Source organism: Rhinatrema bivittatum, chromosome 1, assembly GCF_901001135.1.
Source record: "Rhinatrema bivittatum chromosome 1, aRhiBiv1.1, whole genome shotgun sequence".
Classification (NCBI taxonomy): domain Eukaryota; kingdom Metazoa; phylum Chordata; class Amphibia; order Gymnophiona; family Rhinatrematidae; genus Rhinatrema; species Rhinatrema bivittatum.
Window position 1 is genome coordinate 627630235 of NC_042615.1, and position 21328 is coordinate 627651562.

Below are 21328 nucleotides of genomic sequence, written 5' to 3' on the forward strand. Positions count from 1 at the left end.
TCTTGAATGTCTGCCTGTGCAGCAGAGTTCAGGCATTACACAACATTGACTTAGTTGAAGATTACTTGCAAAATCATCAATTGCCTGCAGAACAGGACTTGTGTAACCAAATTTAGGAGCAGTTTTAACAAGCATAGTGCATGCAGAACCAGGACCGTACTTTACAGTATTTTTCCCTTTTGGAACCCCTCATTTGCTTATTAACATTTAGAAAAAGACTTAAGACATGGTTATTTAGACAAGCCTTTCCCGAATCTCACTGACTCTCCCAGAGGGCCTAACTGACTGACTGCAACAACCATCAAGATACATTCCAGCACTATGTAAATAGTTGTTCCTGTTCTTACTCCTAAAACTATTCAGGCTTCTTTTTCTTCTCCCAGTTCCTGCTTCCCCTGTTTTATTGTAACTTTCTTGCTTCTCTCCACCTGTTAAATGTTCAAGGTTATCACTCCCCTTGTTACTTGTAAACCGGCATAATGTGATTTTATCATGAATGCCAGTATAAAAAAGCTTTAAATAAATAAATTTGTCTGCAATATACAATTTTCCTTTTTTATCACTGCTAGCCATTTGTCCTTTATTAGTTAAAGGAAAAAAACAAGAGGGTAAGTAACAGCTTGGAGAGTCATGTGTGTATATGCTTAAAGTCTTGTTACCAGAACTTAAGTTGTCATGCTAGAAGCAGACTTGATGTAATGGGCACAGTCTTTGTTTAATAAGGGCTGTGATGTGATTATCCTAGGGTATAATCTCTTTAGATGAGACAGAATAAGGAAGAAGGGAGAGAAATGGCTCTATATATTAGGGACACCATAGCCACTGAAATATAGGGAAAATGAGAGAGAATTTGAATTACTGTGGGTTGCCATGGAGAAGCTTGACCTCTGTAATCTGTATATTACTACTTTATATACAGAACCAGGAAAAGAGGTGGATTCTTACATGGGACAGCATAATGATGACACACTAATTGAAGATGCTGCTTGTAGTGCTCTAACTGCTGTAGTATCAGTTAAGAGTGGCAAAGTCCTAGATGCCTTACAAGGAGCATTTCCCAGGCAGCTAGTTGAAGCGTGAATATATGGGGAAGCCATACTTGTTCTGGTACTAAAAAATGTAGATGTTTATCTTATTTATATATTTATTTATATACCGATGTTTCATGAGAACATATCAAATCGGTTTACATTAGTTAAATATTCATTTAAAAATATTTGCATTTCAAAAATGAAAAGAGGAAAATACAAGGTTTCATAATAGACTAATAATAACAAACTAGTAAACTAATTAATCATAAAATTTAAACAGGGAAAGAAGCAGAACAGTAAGAGCAGAGATAATACATTCAGCTAAATATTTGTATTACGGGGGGTATATAATCATTAGGTTAAAACTCTTGGAAGGCTTATTTGAATAGCCATGTTTTAATGCCCTTTTAAAATTTTTTGTCTGATTCCATCCTTAATTCCTGTGGTAGGGAGTTCCACAGTTGGGGCCTCGCAATGGAAATAGCCCTTTCTCTCACATTATTTAGATGAGCAATTTTAGGGGAAGTTATGGGTAACATCCCTGTACCTGCTGAGTGCAACTGAGTGACATTTAGGATCTGGTACACTACTAGATTCAGATCTGAATAGAACGTACTAAGACCAGGATCCTAGACTTCAAAAAGAATGACTTTTAAGATGATGCATGATTGTTTAGAGGAAGCCCTATCACGAATGAAGGATTCCAAGGATACAAAAGAACTATGGACAGCAATAACACTACGGAAAAGGCGGCAAATCTCTGTGTAAGGCAAGTCGGCAAGGAAAAGAAAATGAGACTAGCATGGTTCTCTAAGGAAGTAGCAGAAATGGTAAGAATAGAGACTAACATTTAAGAAATATAATTTTTAACAGTAGATGAGGGGAATGGGCTAGCAGAATATCAAGAAAAACAAAAGGGAAACGGGAAGTAGTTAAAAAAAACAAGGTTCAAACTGAGGAGAAACTTGCCTAGTAAAAGAAAGTGATAAAACATCTATTAGATACGTAAACCATCAGTTACACACAAACAAAAATGTATAAAATTAGGTTTTTATTCTTGGGTGTGGGGAAGGGGAGCTTGCTAACCCACCAGAGCCTTTTCATGAAATCTAAGACTCTTTATGCACTTCCTTTCACTTGCCAAAACACAACACAGGACACAGTGTATGTGGTTTCCAAGTAAGTCTCTTTATGTAATCAAACATGGCAAGGAAAAATATTTGAAGAAATTTAAAAATACTGTTTTCTTGAGCAGTTTCTTGAGTTCACATAAACATTTTATCAGGAGGAAAATAATTCTTCAGCAAACAGGTGATTTTTCACCTTGTTTAAACTTGGCACGGGATAGGTTCACTGGGGCAATGACAAGCTCCAGCACCTTCCTTTTTTTTCACCACTCTTTTTAAATGTTTTCTGCATATTTTAGATTCTCCTCCATTCTTATAGGCTGGGATTCACATTCTGCTTTGGTTCTTACACTGTCTTCCATTTTTTTTTTTTTTACTACTACAGAAGAAACTCCACTTTTTACTTATGTAAGCTTCTTTCTTAGGAACAAGTTTATTAAAGTATTTCCTCTGTAACTTTGACTGTCTTAAACTATTTAATGATTCCTTCTCTCATAGACTCCCAAGATTATTCTTTCAATCCTCTCAAGGCTCTGAGCCTTTTTCCACCTCACCCCTGAGAGGGAGGTACTCTCTCCCTTTCCACTGCACACTTCTACCTCTTGAGCAGCTACAGACTCCTCTCCTTCCTCCACTTTCACAGAGGAGAGTTACCACTACATTCTTCGTCTTCAGTAGAACGCTTACCCTCCCTCCAGTGCAAACCTAGAAATGGAATTTCTGTACAGGGCTCTGCATTACAACATACTGGCAGAACATCAAAATTATACTGTCACATAAAGGGTAACAAACAAAATGTAATTACTAATGTATTTACTTTTTACCAAAACAGATTACTTTGTCATTGGGCCAATGGGCCTCTACAAATATATAAGGGAGAAACATAAATCCAGGTGAGACATAGTAAATATGAAGTGGAAAAATGGGATCAGTGAAGAAGGGAACCAGCTTTATACACAGCACCACCTCTTCTTCCCCCTCCTGAGCTGCCTCCTTTGAATGCTTCCAGCCTCTGTCCTGTCCTCAGGATGAATGAGAGAAGGAAAGCATGCACTGAATGCAGGTTTCTCTGAGTGTTGGGAATAGTGGGAGCCAAGGTAACTAATTGAGCTGGCTGCTCACACCACACTTACTTCCCCCTTATCCTGTATTTGTGTATACTGTAGAGGGAGATGGTCCATCATGATGGGTTCACATGACGTCTCCAATCTTTCCTTTTGTTTTAAAGTTTGTAGCTTTGTGGAGATTTTAGTGCTCATACAGCTCTTCTTTTAACCGTGTGTCTTCTGTGTCTGCACTGTCTGCTCCATGGAGGCTGGTGTGCCATACTTTCGTTAAACTAGGTACGCTTTTGGCTTGAAGAGGTTTGGAAATACTGCTTTAATGCACTGTCAGGTCCAACATTGTAAAGTGAAGACAGTTTGGCACCACCAGGACATTGGCATGGTCAGGCCATCCCTCCAGAGTCTATAGCCTTGAGTTAAGGAAACTGCTGCAAAAAGGTCACTGTGAAAGCTAAGATTTTTTGAGGGCAAGCAGGATGGCAGTCCTCATACATGGGTAACATCAGATGAAACTCGGCATGGAACTTCTGACTTCAAAGCTTCTAGAAGCTTTTAGCATTCTTTACTAGGCATATGCAGCCCTAGCCATTTCTGTGCTTCCCAGGGAGGGTCCCTCAGTCTCATCTTTTCTGCAGAGCCTGCAAGTCATGGTTTTCTCTCTCTCTCACACAGTTACTGCAGATAAAGTTCTGGAGTTGCGGGATCTGTTTTTCCTTCTAGCCCTATGGGGTTTTCTCCCTCTAATCCTCTAGATAGGGTTTTTGTCTATTTGGGACTTTTCTTGATTTTAACCTTTTTATTTCTGTTGACCGCATGGTGCACTGGCTTCAATGCCCTGACTATGCATGATCAAGGTTTTTTTCAGACTTTGAGTAGTATTTTTTTGCCTTTAATCTTATGCCCCAAGAGGATCATACTTCAGTGCCCCTTGTAAGGTCAGGCTAGACCTCTTACCCCCGGGTCAGTCTAGGTCTTTCCTGTGTTCTGACCACAATGTCTCTGGCAGCTTCCCCTGTGAGGCTCAAGCCTTTAATAACTAGTTGCTCTAGGGACTCCAAGAGACTTAATCTACCTGATGTGCATTGTCAGAGGCATTGATATTGAAGGATCCAGGATGGTACTGCTGGTGCATCGAGGACATCGATTCCCATGTGATCCTTGCACCAGGTTCGGAAATAGGTCAATGACTGCTGCTGGAGTGGAGTTATTCTGACATCAGCCGTGACTTCCCTCTATTCTGGGAATCATACCAGTCTTCGAGGGCTGAAGTTAATTATCACTTCTGTGCTGTTGATGACATGGTCTTCCCTCCTGCCTTCTAGCCTGTCCTGACAGGACAGTCTTTGAGGAGAAATTGAAGAGCAGCCCCAGGCTGGAGCATGGAAATATTCAGCCTTGGCTGGTGTACTGATGGTACCCATGCTCTGAATTTATATTCCACCTGTCAGCTTACAGCGTGATGACATGACGGCGTTCATTACCGGAAATGAACACCATCATGTCATCACGTTGTAAGCTAATTGAGCGGCTGAAATAAATGAGCCCTTGAAAAAGGATTGTTTCGACATCCGAAACACGGTCCTGTGTCGGGCAGAATTTACCAGGCTACTTGGACAATGCAGCTTCCATTTACTAGGTGTTAGGCTTGACTTCTCAAGAAGGGGAGGAGTTAGCAATCTGTTGTGGATTAGACTGCAGAGTTAGCAATCTGTTGTAGATCTGCTCCTCCAGAGAGGAGGAGTTAGCAATCTATTATAATTCTGCTGCTAGGAGTTAGCTATCTATTATCGAGCTCCTCCTGTAGGGGGAGTAGTTAGCAGTCTGATATGGATCTCCTCCTGGAGAGAGAGGAGTTAATCTGTTATCAGTCCCTGCTGCTATGGTTAGCAATCTGTTATAAGTCCGCCAGGGAGTTAGCAATTGATTATGGATCACCCTGCCAAGGGGAAGAGCTAACAATTGTAATACTCCATAGGCGGAGTTAATGATTTGTAGTGGGTTGACTTCCCACAGAGTGGCAGTCGTATAATACTGCTCTAGTAGTGTAAGGAATGAACACTTGAGGTAAACTGGTGAATCCCTGGACCGATGGCAGATTACAGCACCCCCAGGAGGATATCCTGAGAGGGACCACCGGCTAGGCTGGAGTATGGAGACAAACACAGATAGTTCTTTATTTAGACAGGAAGTAGAACCACCAGAGGTGGCACTAGTGAGCTGATGTGCCCGGCAGGGCTGAAGTCCCTCAGATACTGGAATTGCGGTCTCTGGGTTGCTGAGCTTTTTTTAGAGACTATAGGTAGTGAGTAGACAGGATATGCTGGATACATAACCAGTAGTAGATGATACATTCACAATTGTAGAGATCTGTAATGGCTTCTCTGCAACAGAGTCTTCAGTATATTCAGGAACAGGAACCGTAGGCGAGTGCTGGTTCCTATAAGCAGTCTGAAATGAGAACTCACAATATCTATGTATGAGATGGCTTATGGAAGAGAAGAGTCTTTGGAGGGTTTTAGGAACATAGGCCCTCGTGGAGCGAGTACCGGTTCCTATCTGCAATCTATAATAGTAATGCACAAGATATAGGTATATAATAGTAGCTTCTGAAATAGAAGAGAGTTGAGAAGGGATTTAGGAACATGGGCCCTCGTGGAGCGAGTACCGGTTCCTATCTGAAATCCACAATAATGACTCACTATCTCCATACCTGCGATAACGTCTTAGACAGAAGGGAGTCTTGGAGATTAGGAACGTAGGCCCTCGTGGAGCGAGTACCAATTCCTATCTATAGTAGAACTCACTGTGTTCACGTCTGCAATCGCTTCTAGGTAGTCGGGAGTCTTCTGAGCATTCAGGGACATAGGCCCTCGAGGAGCGAGTACCGGATCCCGTCTTAACAATCTGAAATCAAGATGAGAGAACGGGGCCGCCGAGGAGCGGGTACCCCTGGTAAGGTGGTGGAGGCAGAGCAGCAGACAAAGAATTCCCCTTGCTAACTCGATTCGTAGTTGCAAGCAAAGACCTTTTAAAGTGGAAGCGGATGACGTCACTACGGGGGGATGCCCCCGAGGTTCACGCCCTTGCCGGTACAAACATAGCAATGATCTTAGTGTCCATGTTGTAGTTTTACATAAACAGTTGGTCCTATTTCTTTTGTGGAAACCCTGCCAAATTGTTGCCCAAGAAGTTAATGGTCTGCTTCTCAGTATCAGGAACACTTTCCTCTTAAGAGGCTGATATATTTGAACCTGTTCCACCAAAGAAAGGAGGGCAAGAATTTTACTCCAAAACTTTCCTAATTCCAGAGAAAACATGGGGACTCCATTCCATCCTCTAGACGTAAGGGCTTTGAGCAAATACCTGGTAAAGGAAAAGCTCAAGATAGTTTCTCTGAGCACCTTGATTCCCTTCACCGAAAAATGGAACTGGGTATGCTCCCTTAATCTAAAGGATGCTTATAGCCACATAGAGAGGTTTCCAAGACACAGGAAGTATCTTACATTCGGCTTAGCATTAGTACCATGTGTGTTCATAAAATGTCTTGTAGTGGTGGCTATGCATCTACACAGAATTACCTGAATGGCTGGTCAAGAGCAAATCTCAGAGGTAACACAGAATCAATGAGTAAAACTATCTGAGTGTTGGAATTGCTAGCATTCATCATAAACTATCTCAAATTCCATTGAGCCCATCAACTCAATTGGTATTTATAGGAGCTCTGCTAAATATAATTCAGGTGAAAGCTTGTCTTCCAAAGGAAAAGATCATCCTGTTGATGTCTGCAGAGTCAGCAGGTATCAGCATGAGAGGTGTTGAGGATGTTGGGCCATCTGGCATCAACAGTGCATGTAGCATCCTTGGGTCATCTCCATATGAGGTAAATCCAATGGACCCTACATTCACAGTGGTCTCTAGCCTCTCAGGTTCTTTGAGACCGCATCCAGGCCACTCAGCAGCTCAAGGACTCTATCAGGGCAGCTGATTCAATCAAATTTTGCACATTTCACTAAAAGTTAAAGAAGGATTCGCAAAGTTAATGACACTAAAGCACCTAAAACCATTCAAAGCTATGGAGAATTTTAGAACAATTTTACAAGCGATGTTGTTTACTGGCCTTGATTACTGCAACTCCACATTGTTGGGTTTATCTAATTCTACACTACGCCCACTTCAAGTTTTACAAAATACGGCGGCGAGTATTTTAACGAACACAAGAAAGAGAGATCACATTACCCCAGTGTTAAGAGTTACATTGGTTACCTAATGAGCAGCGAATAAAATATAAGACATTATGTATTATTCATAAAGTTTTTATATTGTGAAATGACGGAATGTTTAAACACAACTATCAGATTACATGTCCCACAAAGAGAACTAAGATTAGCAAATAAAGCTCTGTTAATAGTACCCAATATAAGATCAGCACATTTGAGTGAGGTGAGAGACACACCGCTCCTTGTCAATTGCAGGACCCAGACTATGGAATCAGTTACCAACAGAATTGAGGCTACAGCAAGACAGAAAGAGGTTCAGGAAAGAATTAAAAACATGGTTGTTTTGTTAGGCATATGAGAGCGACACCAAATAAGGAAACTGAGATCCATATATTATAGTTAGATGTGTGTGTTTATTTGCATTTTTTAGGATTAATTTTAAGATTTTATCACTGTTTGTTTTGTTAATTTTAATAATGAGTTGAGTTTTTAATATGTTTTGTACCAATTTATGTTTATCGTATGTAAACCGTAGCGATGGAATATTACTGTGCAATGGTATATAAAAATTGTACAAATAAAAACAATCTCCTTCCAAATTCCTCCAACATAAACTGTCCTAACCATGGATATGTCTAACCTGGACCTTTTGGTCTGGATGTGAAAAGTTTCATTCGAAAAATTTCATAAATCTAAGGGCAATATGATATGTTCTAAAGGCTTTCAGAGATCACCTGGCTAACAAAATTGTCCTCATTCAGACAGACAATCAGGAAACAATTGTTCTTTGTGAACAAACAGGGGGGAACAGGATTGTATCTTCTGTATTAGGAAGTTGTCCAGATGTGAACCTGGACCATCTCTCAAGAAATGGTCCTAAAGATCATGTACCTGAGAGGAAAGGAGAATGTCCTGGCAGACAGTTTGTTGTATTCTGTAACCTCACAGATATTCCAAGACAGGGGAGTAGCAAATCAGATATTCTGCGAGTGGGAAACATCTGTGTTAGATCTTTTTGCATCTCCTCTTGAGTTAAAGATCCTGAGCTTCTGCTACAGAAGAGGGCCTCAAAGCAAATTGGCCTTAGACTGGGGAAAGGGTCTTCTGTACATTTATCCTCCAGTTCTTTTAGTGAAAAAAAGCTTGGTAAAACTTAGGACCTATGATCCTCATAGCCCCCCTTTTGGCTAAGACAAATTTAGTTTCCCCTTCTCTGGGGTAATCCATCAGGGAACCAGTAGGGTTGGAGAATTCCCCAGCTCTCCTAATTCAGAACCAGGGAACACTGCATCATATCAGCATCAAGTCCCTAGCTCTCACAATCTGGTAACAAAGTATTCCCTTATCTTTTCTGACGATGTGTCAACATTTTCTGGCCTTTAGAAAGGATTCTACAAGGAAATCATATGGTTTTCAATGAAGGACATTTGTTTAGTGTACAGGAAAGTCCCTTTACCGTTTCTCCTGATGTACACACACAAAATAAAAAGGCTTGAATACCTTCTGTATCTTTCAGAATCTGGTCTGAAAACTTACTACCTGTTAGCAGCTCCTACACAGTGCTCCCTTCTTTGGTGGCATTGGGCCTGAACTCTTCTCCTCCTTTGCCTCCTCCTTTGACTGCCAGTGGGCCTGAGCAGTTCTCTCTTTTTCTACCACCGATGAGATTTACCTGCTTACCCCCCCCCCCCCCCCCCCAAGGTTTGACACTGTAGGCCAGCACTTCTCAACCGGTGTGTTGCGTCTCCTGGTGTCCCACTGCCCCATTGTACTTTCCTTCTCCCTTTTTCCAGCCCCCACGGGCCAATTGGAAGCCTCCTTTCTTCCTACCCCCACTGCCCAGTGGAAAGCCTCCTTCATTCTGCCTGCCCCACACAAGTCAATCGGAAGCCTCCTCCCTTCTACCTGCCAGTGGGTGTAGGAAGATGAGAGGAAGCTTTTGATTGGCCGGTGAGGCAGGCATCGCCTAGCCCGGGGGTCAGATGGGAAGAATAGCAGTTTTGAACTCTGAAGTAAGGCCGCCACGAGAGCCTATTCCTATGGCGGCGAAGAGGAAAACCCAACCCCCGACGAAGCAAGGCCGCCATGGGAGCCTATTCCCATGGCAGTGAAGAGGAAAACCCGACCTCCGACCAAGCAAGGCTGCCACGGGAGCCTATTCCCATGGCAGTGAAGAGGAAAACCTGACCCCTGACCAAGCAAGGCCGCCACAGGACCGTGGCGGCGAAGAAGAAACCTGACCGAGGCCACAACGGGAGCCCCCATCCAAGTAGCGGCGAAAAAAGAAGGCCCGCCGGAGTAAAGCAGAGGCGGAACTGGAGCCCATCCCTGCAGTGAAGGAAGAAGTTTTTGGTGAGAGCTGGTGTGTCTTGGTGAGAGCTGGTGTGTCTGTGTGTGAATGGGTGCCAGGGTGAGAGCTTGTGTCTGTGGGTGTGAATGGGTGCTTGGGTGAGAGCTGGTGTCTGTGGGTGTGAATGGATGCATGGGTGAGAGCTGGTGTCGGTGTGAATGGGTGCTTGGGTGAGAGTTTGTGTCTGTGGGTGTGAATGGATGCCTGGGTGAGAGCTTGTGTCTGTGGGTGTGAATGGATGCCTGGGTGAGAGCTTGTGTCTGTGGGTGTGAATGGGTGCTTGGGTGAGAGCTTGTGTCTGTGGGTGTGAATGGATGCCTGGGTGAGAGCTTGTGTCTGTGGGTGTGAATGGATGCCTGGGTGAGAGCTTGTGTCTGTGGGTGTGAATGGATGCCTGGGTGAGAGCTTGTGTCTGTGGGTGTGAATGGATGCCTGGGTGAGAGCTTGTGTCTGTGGGTGTGAATGGATGCCTGGGTGAGAGCTTGTGTCTGTGGGTGTGAATGGGTGCTTGGGTGAGAGCTTGTGTCTGTGGGTGTGAATGGGTGCTTGGGTGAGAGCTGGTGTGAATGGGTACAAGAGCATTTGTGTGTGATTGAGGGCTTGTATATAAGAGACCATGAGTGTGATTGAGAGAGAGACTGGTCAGGAAGATGAGAGAGACCGAGACTGGTCATGGGGGTCTAATTGGGGGGGGGGGGTTGTGAGTGACTGGTTGTGGGCGCTAAGGAAGAGGACTGTGAGGACAGAGCTTCAGCAGCCTTTGCTGCTTCTGGTGAGTGCTATTGGCCTGGAAGGGAAAGGAGTAGGAGAGTTGCTGGAAAGGGTAAGTAAGGTGGCTTTTTAAATTTATTTTTCTTGATTACCATTTTAATTATTGTGTATTATACGATGTCTGCTGTTTTGAAATATTTTATTGATATTTGGACATGTTTTAATAATTTCTATGAGTTTTTAATTGTTGGATATTATTCTGTTCAGCAGCTATTTTGTAACATGTTTAGTATAGCTTTACAATTATTTCTGTGTGGGGCTCTATAGCAGTTTGGCTTATTCTGTTTTGCCAATAGGAAATGTGTAAGTGTTTAGGGCCTGGTTTAATAGTTGTATTTCTTAGATAGGGTTGTTACTGTTTGAGTGTGTTCCATAATACGGTGTAACTTTGTGCGGGTTAGTTTGTGTGCATTATTGCAAATCCTGAGAGTCTGTTAGGTGCTATATTTCTCTTTCCATTTCTCCAGGTTCGCGCTGCATACAGCGTGGCTTTTTTGGTTTTCAATTCCAATTACTGTCTCCATATTTATAATTTGTGGTTTTTCTGTACTTGGTGAAGGGTGTGTGACTGAGGACAGGTATTTTACTACCATGTAGGCATTTGTATCAATCTTATTTGTTGTGTTTTCTCAATAGGATATGCATTAATGGTAAATTACTGTCTTTTCATAAGGAAGGCTATTGTGCGTGGTAGTAAAAGGAGTTTGTTTTGCTTTTACTGGGATGTCATCAGAACCAGAATATCTTTTTTTGTATGGCAAGTTGTACAGGGTAATGCCCTAGATCTGCTCTGCACTCATTGCTGGGGGTTGAGGGGATTCTTGTGGATGCAGAGTGCATGTTTACATTTAGCCCCGTGATGGTCACATGTTCAGTGTGTCACGCATGTGAGAACCATCAGTTAAGTGTGTCCCGGCCAAAAAAAGGTTGAGAAACCACTGCTCTAGGCAATAGGCTCGTTCGCATCATAGAAGCAGCAGCCCTGTGCTTAACACCACAATGTAGAAGGTAAACTAATCTCTGTATAGCTTTTAGTTGTAAGAGTCATATGGAGCTTGTATCAGGTGAAGCCTCCCATCAAGCCTCCCTCTGTGTCTTGGGACCTCAACATAGTACTTGCCCACTTGATGAAAGATCCCTTTGATCCATTAGGCTCTTCAGAGCTGATGTGGCGGACCTGAAGGTCATATTTTTTATGGGCATTACTTCAGCATGCTGAGTCTGTGAGCTCCAGACCCTAGTGACTTATCCAGATTACAGCAAGTTTTTTTCGTAATAGAGTAGTTCTGCACACTCATCCTGTTCCTGCCAAAGGTAGTGACGGACTTCCACCATAATCATCCTTTCAACATTTTTCCACAGGCTACCTGTTCACAAAGTTTAACTAACTTTGCACTGTCTGGATTGCAAAAGAGCTTTAGCCTTCTCTCTAAAGTGGACTGAAGCCCTAAGGAAGACCACTCAGTTTTCTGTTTCTTTTGTCCCCAGTAAATCTGGAATTGCTATTTGCAAGCACACCCTTTGAAATTCGATAGATTATGTTTCTTTCTGTTATGCTCATGCAGACCTAACTGCAGATGGGCATGTCAAAGCTGAGTGTGTTAAAACCATGGTAGCTTCAGTGGCCCACTTGAGATCATCCTCCATGGATGAGACTTGTGAAACTGCAATGAGGAGTTCACATCCTATTACTGTTTAGAAAAAGACTCCTGTCACTAAAATAGGTTTGGTCAGTCTGTTGTGCAGAGTATATTTGAAGTTTAGAATCCAACTCTATCCCGCCTAGTCCCTATTGTTATTCTTTCAAGGCTGCCTTTAAAACAAATAAAATGACAAAATGGCTTGCCATCAGATAGATTTTACCTGTTAGCACTGTCTTTTCTGAATGTTTCCCTCTTTTTAGTTGAGGATGGCCTCCAGCCAGGGATTCTCCACCGATGAGGACCTTACATCCTGCTTGTTCTTGGGAGAAGGAAGCTCGCTGACTGTGCCACTGACCACAACCAAAAATATGATCTCCCAGGTCAGGTACATCAGCTCACAAGCATCCTGATTGCTCAAAGGGAGCTTTCATGACCTGAAGCAGGCTCCACATGAATCTGACAACTAAAGGATGTACAGACAAAACAAAAGTTGCTTAACTGGATAGCAGAATATAACTTCTCACAGATCCCACCCATCACGCATTATAGTTGGATCCTATGTATGTATGTATAATTTATCTATCTGTGACATGGTAAGGCATGCACATGCTCATAGAGTATGCCAAAAGCTTCTAGAAGCTTTGAAGAAATCTTCATTGGCTGGGCTCCATTGTATTATTCCACCTACTTGTGAAGAAGTTTATCCAGCTTTGCTTAGAGAACACCTATTAGAGACTTTTGCTGTATCAAATGTTTAAAATCCTTTGCATAATAATATATGTTCTAAAGTGAGCATTAATAGCTTTAACTGAAGGCATTGTGTTTATGTAGACCAGTTTCAATGGCAATATTTGCTTGTGATGTGCATATGAAATGATTTTATGACATTAAGATTTTGTTTATTTAAATCATGCAGTTGGCATAATTTAAAAATGTACAAATTGATTCATGGAAGCAAATCTTAACGATGGTTTGTTGGTTTTCAGATTACTTGATGAATTTGGTGACGGGCTAGGAGTTGCGCAAGCCATTTCTTATGTGGACCCACAATTTCTTACCTATATGGCTCTTGAAGAGCGCTTGACTCAGGCCATGGAGGTATTGACCATAACTCACTTATATTTCATTTAGACATGTTTTGTCTTAAAGATGGAAAATTAGTAAAAAAAAAAATATTTAGAATGTTTTCATACTGTTGAAATTTTGTTTAAAAGAGTAAAACATGCAAAAATAAAAGCCTCAGAAATCTTTACACTAAAGTATACTACACCTATATTTAGGGCCATCTAATTTTCAGATTTAATTTTTGGGCAAATTGAGTAAAACAATTATGGTAAATTCAAATGCAACTGAAGTCCATATTCACTAAGTCAGGGAGCAGACAAGTTATCCATCTTAAATTAGCCAGACAACTTGTCTCTCACATACAGTGGGACAGGTCTCCTACTGAATATGCTTAGCTAAAATTATCCAGATAACTTTGATTGTAGCACTGAATGTATCTGGCTATAGGTATCCAGGTAAGTTTATCCAGATAACCTTCTATACACTTAATGCAGTGTTTAGTTTTAAGTTAACCAAAAAAAAAGAATCCCTCAACCAGCAGGCCAGATTCCCTTCCACCCCACAAAAGAATTAAAAACATGGGGGCATAGCATCCGATCCTGCACCATTCTCCCTCCTCCTCAAAAGAATTATTAAAAACCCTCACATGCCATAGCAGCCTGATGCTTCCCTCTCCCCCAAGATATTTAAACTAAAAGAATGGCTCCTGGCCTTCTCCTTCCCCAACCCACCTTCCTGCTAAACTGGCACCCCTCCCCCCCCCCCAAAAAAACAAACACCAGCGCTGGTAGTGTGCACTACTAACTGGGGCCGATGCAATAAATTAGCGTAGAAAGCAAGCGCTGAACAGTCAGCAACCACTTTATTAACGCACCCCAGGAGCCCCCAAGGGGGGCGCTATGCAATATTTGTTAGGGGGTCGCGTTAGCAAGGAGGCGCTAAGTTAATAGATGACAGTTAAATGTGCGTCCGAGACTCACACTTTTTTTTTTGCATCAGGAGTGAATGCCTAATAGCCTCATTCACATGCATTTGCATGTGATGAGCGCTATTAGATTCACTCTGTGTTGGACGCGCGTTGAATAGGCCCCCTGTATTGCATCGGCCCCACTGCTGTTAGAGCAACTGAGGACACCGGAATGTGGCAAAAACACTAGCGTGACACAGCATATCCTGGGGATTTTGGAGTTCCAGATGAGAGGATGGGGGTAAAGGTACCGGTATGGTGGGAGGGTAGGAAGGGGTGGGAGAAGAGGGGGCCTCAGAGTCATTATTTTAATTTAAATATTTTGTGGGCAGGGGCATTGAGCCACTATGTCCTGCAACATTTTTTAAATTCTTTTGGGGAGGTGGGGAAAAGGATGAGGGATTTGTTACTATACTTCCATATGTTTTTTATTCTTTTAGGGTGTTAATTGGTCCTGGTGGCCAAGAGTGGTGGATTGTTTTTTTGGCTTAACCCCCTATATACTTAGCCAGTTAAGTTATAAGTTATGTGGGTAAACACCTTACCCGAATGATTTAGTACTGTTATCTACCAACATCAGACTTACCCAGTTAAACATCAGCTCTACCTGACTAATTTTAAGCCATGCCTCCCACACTGCCTCTTTTTTATCCTTTTAAAGTTTAGCTAGGGTAATGACTTATCTGGCTAAAACTTAGCCAGTCAGTGTGGGGAAATATTAAATCAGTAAGAAATAGTATAATGGTAAAAACAAAATTACTATCCCCAAACACATACCGTATTTTTCGCTCCATAAGACGCACCTGACCATAAGACGCACCTAGGATTCAGAGGGGGAAAATTAAAAAAAAAAAAAATTGTGCTAAACCGGCTCTGCGTCTGGGCGTCTTATGGAGCAAATTAGGGGAGTGCATAGTTTTTTTTTTTCTCCCCATTTTGTTTTCGGGTCTGGGGAGGGCCATTTCGGTCCACTCCCCAGATCAGAAAATTTTTCTTTCTGTGGGAACCCCCAAACCCCCCCCCCCCATCCCAACCCTTTAAATTAACAACCTCCACCCCCCTGACCCCCCCAAGACCTGCCGAATTAATTTCCTGCAACCCCCCACCCTCCTGACCCCCCCCAAGACCTGCCGAATTAATTTCCTGCAACCCCCCACCCTCCTGACCCCCCCAAGACCTGCCAAACGTCCCTGGTGGTCCAGCGGGGGTCCAGGAGCGGTCCGGGAACGATCTCCTGGGCGTGAGCCGTCGGCTGCCAGTAAACAAAATGGCGCCGACGGCCCTATGCCCTCACTATGTCACTGAGACCGACCAATAGCAGCGATCGGTCTCAGTGACATAGTGAGGGCATAGGGCCGTCGGCTGCCAGTAAACAAAATGGCGCCGACGGCCCTATGCCCTCACTATGTCACTGAGACCGACCAATAGCAGCGGTCGGTCTCAGTGACATAGTGAGGGCATAGGGCCGTCGGCGCCATTTTGTTTACTGGCAGCCGACGGCCCACGCCCAGGAGATCATTCCCGGACCCCCGCTGGACCACCAGGGACGTTTGGCAGGTCTTGGGGGAGTCAGGAGGGTGGGGGGTTGCAGGAAATTAATTTGTCAGGTCTTGGGGGGGGGGGGGTTGTAGGAAATTAAGTCGGCAGGTCTTGGGGGAGTCGGGGGGGGGGGGGTGTTTGTTAGATTTTTGTTTGGTTTTTTTTTATATTCGCTCCATAAGACGCACATACATTTTCCCCCCACCTTTGGGGGAAAAAAAGTGCGTCTTATGGAGCGAAAAATACGGTAATGTGCTAAATATTAGGGGTAAGTATACAATCAATTTCAAGTAAATTTTAACACTTTAAAATTTTTTTTATTTAAACTTTATTTACCAATTTTAATATAAATGTAATTTTACATATAACTTATATGAGCACTTAAACACAGACCAATCTGTATCAATACCATACATCAATCCACATGGTATATATTCAAATACTCAAATATTTTTACAAAAAGTCTCATACAAAATTAAAACAAAAAAACATATATAGCATTACATATCAGGATACTCACCCTTTTTATACTCACAATCACATATAAAATCAGTTATTACAAAAAATAAAATTAGAATCCACAATATTCAAAACTCAATCATACAAGAAATCTCTATAAAAAAATGACACTATTTTAAATCAAGCTGGTGCCATTTTCCAAGAGCAGTTTCCTCATACATAACTGCTGTACTTCAAAGAGCAAACGAGTTTCCAATCTCTCATACGCAGAAAAATCCCGACAGGGGCCCAAATTTCGCCTCGACAACGAGGCTGCTACAGGGGAGGAATTTTAAATATACTAGAAAGTGAAACTGCTGTACAGCCAGTCTCAGTTGGATAGAAAAAATCCTTCAAACTAACTTTCATTGGTATACACCGCCGGCATCAAAAGGACACAAGTGACATAGACTTAATTGGCCTCTCAGAGCCATGGTGGATGGAGGATAACCAATGGGACAATGCTCTACTGGGGTATAAATTATATCGCAATGACAGAGAGGAGCATCTGGGAGACTGGGTGGCGCTTTGTTTCTGGGATGGCATAAGAGTCCCAACAGGTTAAAGATCCTAAATGCACAATTGGATCTTTATGGGTAGAAATCCCTTGTGTGTTGGGGAAGAGTATAGTGATAGGAGTATACTACCATCCACCTGGCCATCATGGTCAGACGGACAGTTAAATGCTAAGAGAAATTAGGGAAGCTAACCAAATTGGTAGTGCAGTAATAATGGGAGATTTCAATTAACCCAATATTGACTGGGTAAACATAACATCAGGACATGCTAGAGAGATAAAGTTCCTGGATAGAATAAATGACAGTTTTATGGAGCAATTGGTTCAGGAACCGATGAGAGAGGGAGTAATTTTAGTTCTAATTCTCAGTGGAGCACAGGATTTGGTGAGAGAGGTAACTGTGGTGGCGCCACTTGGCAATAGTGATCATAATATCAAATTTGAATTAATGACTGGAAGGAAGACAGTAAGCAAATACAAGGCTCTAGTACTGAACTTTCAAAAGGGAAACTTTAACAAAATGAGAAAAATAGAAAAAAACTGAAAGGAGCAGCTGCAAAAGTAAAAAGTGTGCAAGAGGTGTGGAAATTGTTTAAAAAAAAAAAAAAGCACAGTCTAGATGTATTCCACACATTAAGAAAGGTGGAAGGGAAGGCAAAACGATTACTGGCATGGTTAAAAAGTGAGGTGAAAAAAGCTATTTTAGCCAAAAGATATTCATTCAAAAATTGGAAGAAGGATCCAACAGAGGAAAATAGGAAAAAGCATAAGCGTTGGCAAGTTAAATGTAAGACATTGATAAGGCAGGCTAAAAGAGAATTTGAAAAGAAGTTGGCTGTAGAAGCAAAAACTCAGAGTAAAAACTTTTTAAAATATATCCGAGGAGGTCACGTGATGCTAGCAGCATGATTGGATGCAAAGCCGATCGCTCCGGGGATCCCCCTCCATGAAACGCCGGCAAACTAGATTTATCCCCAACATCTTTTCTCACCGCTTGTGCCTGGGGACTCGCCTTCACTCCGTGATCTCGCTGCACCCTGCTACAACGCTCAATCGCCGTGATGGCGGCTAAAGCAGGGAATAAGGAGAGGACGAAGGGACCCGACCTAAAAATGGCCGACGCCACAGAGCAACACGTGGTCCCGGACGGGTCGGACCAGGCAGGGACTGACATAGCCGCAGCGGTTATCGCCGCGTTGGAAGGTCGATTTACCCAAATCTCTGCACAACTTACTGGGGTGAGTGAGCAGCTCGCAGCCATTCGGACTCAGATGTCAGCCACGGAGCAGCGGATCTCTCATCTGGAAGATAAAATGGAGACTGACGCTGTGGCAATCCAGGGCCTAAGGCCTCGTATAAGGCAGTGGTTCTCAACCTTTTTTCTGTCGGGACACACCTGACAGATGGTTCTCACATGCGTGACACACTGACCCATGATCGTCACAGAGCTAGATGTAAAAGTACAGTTTGCATCCACGGGAACCCCCCTGATCCACAATAATGGATGTAAAGCAGAATTATGACATTCCCCATACAACTCACCCTACAAAAAAGATATTCTGGTTCTGGTGTCATCTCAGTAACAGCAACTCAAACTCCTTCTACTTTTCAGGCTCAATAGCCCTACTTATGAAAAGACAACAGTTTACCACCAATGCATGTCCTCTTGAGAAAACGCAACAAATAAGACTGATAAAATGCTTACATGCTAGTAAAATATCTCATCTCGGTAACAGACACAGAACCGACCTAACATACTCCCAAGATCTGTAGTAATGCACATAAACTAATCCACACACAGTTACACCTGTATTATGGAATACACTCAAACAGGAGCAACCCTATCTATGAAAAGGCAACACTACAAATATTAAATCAGACCCTAAAAACCAATACACCTCTTATTAGGAAAACAGAACTAGCAAGCAGCTATAGATCCCCACATAGAAATAATTGTAAAACTATACTAATAAGCAGAATAAATGTTTCACAACAACTATGAACAGAATAACATCCAACAATTAAAAACTCATAAAAACTATTAAAAATTCTCCAAACACCAATAAAATATTTCAAAAAAAGCAGACACATCACATAATATTAAATAATTAAAATGGCAGTCAATCAAGAAAAATAAACTTAAAAAGCCACCTTTACTTACCCCCCTCCAGCAGCTCTCCTACTCCTCTTCCATGCAGGCTGTAGCACACACCAGAAGCAGCAGTAGTGGCTAAGCTCTATACTCATGGTCCTCTTCCTTAGGGCCCATGTCTCTCACACACACACACCATACTAGTCATGCCCCCATGACCAGTTTCTGTCTCTCACACATCAATCATCTCCCAGTCTTTGACAAACACACGTGTCACCTTCCTCAACAGTTTCTCTCATGCCATACACACACACAGGCTTCCCACTCCCGTGTTCCACTTACATATATGGGCTTCTCACTCTCATAATCACTTTCTCTTTCTCACATACACTCACCAGTCTCTCACTCCCATGCTTGTTCTCTCCACATGCACAGGCTTCTCATTCCCATAATCACTTTCTTTCTCTCACACACATACACAAACACACACACCAGTCACCTGATCTCTCTCATGCATACACACACACAGTGCATACACACACACAGGCTTCCCACTCCCATGTTCTCTTTCAGATATACAGGCTTCTCACTCCCATGCTGTGTCTCACACACCCAGGTTTCTCACTCCCATGCTCACTCTTCACATGCACAGGCTTCTCATTCCCATAATCACTTTCTTTCTCTCTCTCACATACACACACACACCAGTCACCTGATCTCTCTCATGCATACACACACAGGCTTCCCACTCCTATGTTCTCTTTCAGATATACAGGCTTCTCACTCCCATGCTGTATCTCAAACACTCCCAGCTTTCTCTCTCCCATGCTCACTCTTCACATGCACAGGTTTCTCATTCCCATAATCACTTTCTTTCTCTCTCTCACATACACACAAACACACACCAGTCACCTGATCTCTCATATGCATATACACACACACAGGCTTCCCACTCTCATGTTCTCTTTCAGATATACAGGCTTCTCACTCCCATGCTGTGTCTCACACACACACACAGGTTTCTCACTCCCATGCACACTCTCTTCACATGCACAGGCTTCTCATTCCCATAATCGCTTTCTCTGTTACACACACACACCCACCCATCACCTGATCTCTCTCATTCATATATACACACACAGGCTTCCCACTCTCATGTTCTCTTTCAGATATACAGGCTTCTCACTCCCATGCTGTCTCACACACACACACACAGGTTTCTCACTCCCATGCTCACTCTCTTCACATGCACAGGCTTCTCATTCCCATAATCACTTTCTCTGTTACACACACACACACCCCCAGTCTCTCTCTCATTTCCATGCTCGCTCTCCACGTGCACAGGCTTCTCATTCCCTGAATCACATTCTCTCTCTCTCACATTCACATACACACCAGTCACACCGTCACCTTAACAACCAGTCTCTCTCTCATACATGCACACACACAGGCTTCCCACTCCCTTGCTCTCTCTCACATAATCAGGCTTCTCACTCCCATGCTTTCTTTCACATACACCCCCACACCACCAGGCTTCTTACTCCCATGCTTTCTCACATACCCAGATTTCTCACTTCCATGCTTTTTCTCTCTTTCTCACACACACACACACATCCCTGACTGTCACACTCTCACATACACATCAGTCATCTCCTTGAGCAGTCACTTTCATTGTCTCTCACATATACACATACATCAGCTCTCTGACCAGTTTCTCTCAATCACACACATACTCTCGATCAAATACATTCTCTCACTTACACACAGGCTCTCAATCACACACATTCTCTCAATTACACACTGGCTGGCTGGCTGCTTCTCTCTCTTTCTCTCACTCACTTCCTCTCCCCCCCCCCCCGAGTAGAAACGGTAGCTGCTCCTCCTCCTCCAGCCCCCGCAGGCCAAGAAGGAAGAATTCCATCGGCCGCGGGAGGCTCATGCTGCTCTCTCCTTTCCCGATTACAGTCTGCTGCAATAGCTCGGGGGCCGATGCTGCAGCGGCCGCTGCTACTTTATCACGCGGGCACGGTCTTTCTCCTTCCCGCGCACCGCGTATCACTTCCTGTTCCGGGTCACGGGGGGGGGGGGGGGGCGCGGGAAGAAGAAAAGGCCAGCCACGGGTGCTACAGCTTCTTTTAGTACTGCTGCCGTTCCCACTGGGCTTGAACGTGTTGATAGCCCGGCGGCAACGGCAGCAGGGAAGAAAGAGCAGCGGGAGGGACCGGGAGCACCCGACACACCTGCCAGTGCTTGGCGACACACTGGGGTGTCGCGACACACCGGTTGAGAACCGCTGGTATAAGGAAATACAAATTAAACTAGATGACTTGGAGAATTGCTCCCGGCAGAACAACATACGGATAATAGGTATACCAAAATCTATTCCTGAGCCTGATTTAGGGTCCCGTTTGGAAAACTGGTTGACCCAAGAGCTGTCCCTGGGATCA

The 21328-nt window shown here is 43.3% G+C and overlaps 1 protein-coding gene across 10 annotated transcripts in view; it reads left to right on the top strand.

Annotated features, from left to right (window-relative positions):
- PJA2 (praja ring finger ubiquitin ligase 2) overlaps positions 1-21328 on the top strand; it is a 269482-nt gene that overhangs the window by 222254 nt on the left and 25900 nt on the right. For all 10 annotated transcript variants that reach the window (XM_029572082.1, XM_029572072.1, XM_029572119.1 and 7 more), the window contains one exon: positions 13190-13301. In XM_029572082.1, coding sequence (XP_029427942.1) covers positions 13190-13301 — 112 coding nt within the window. The remainder of the gene's footprint in view (positions 1-13189; positions 13302-21328) is intronic.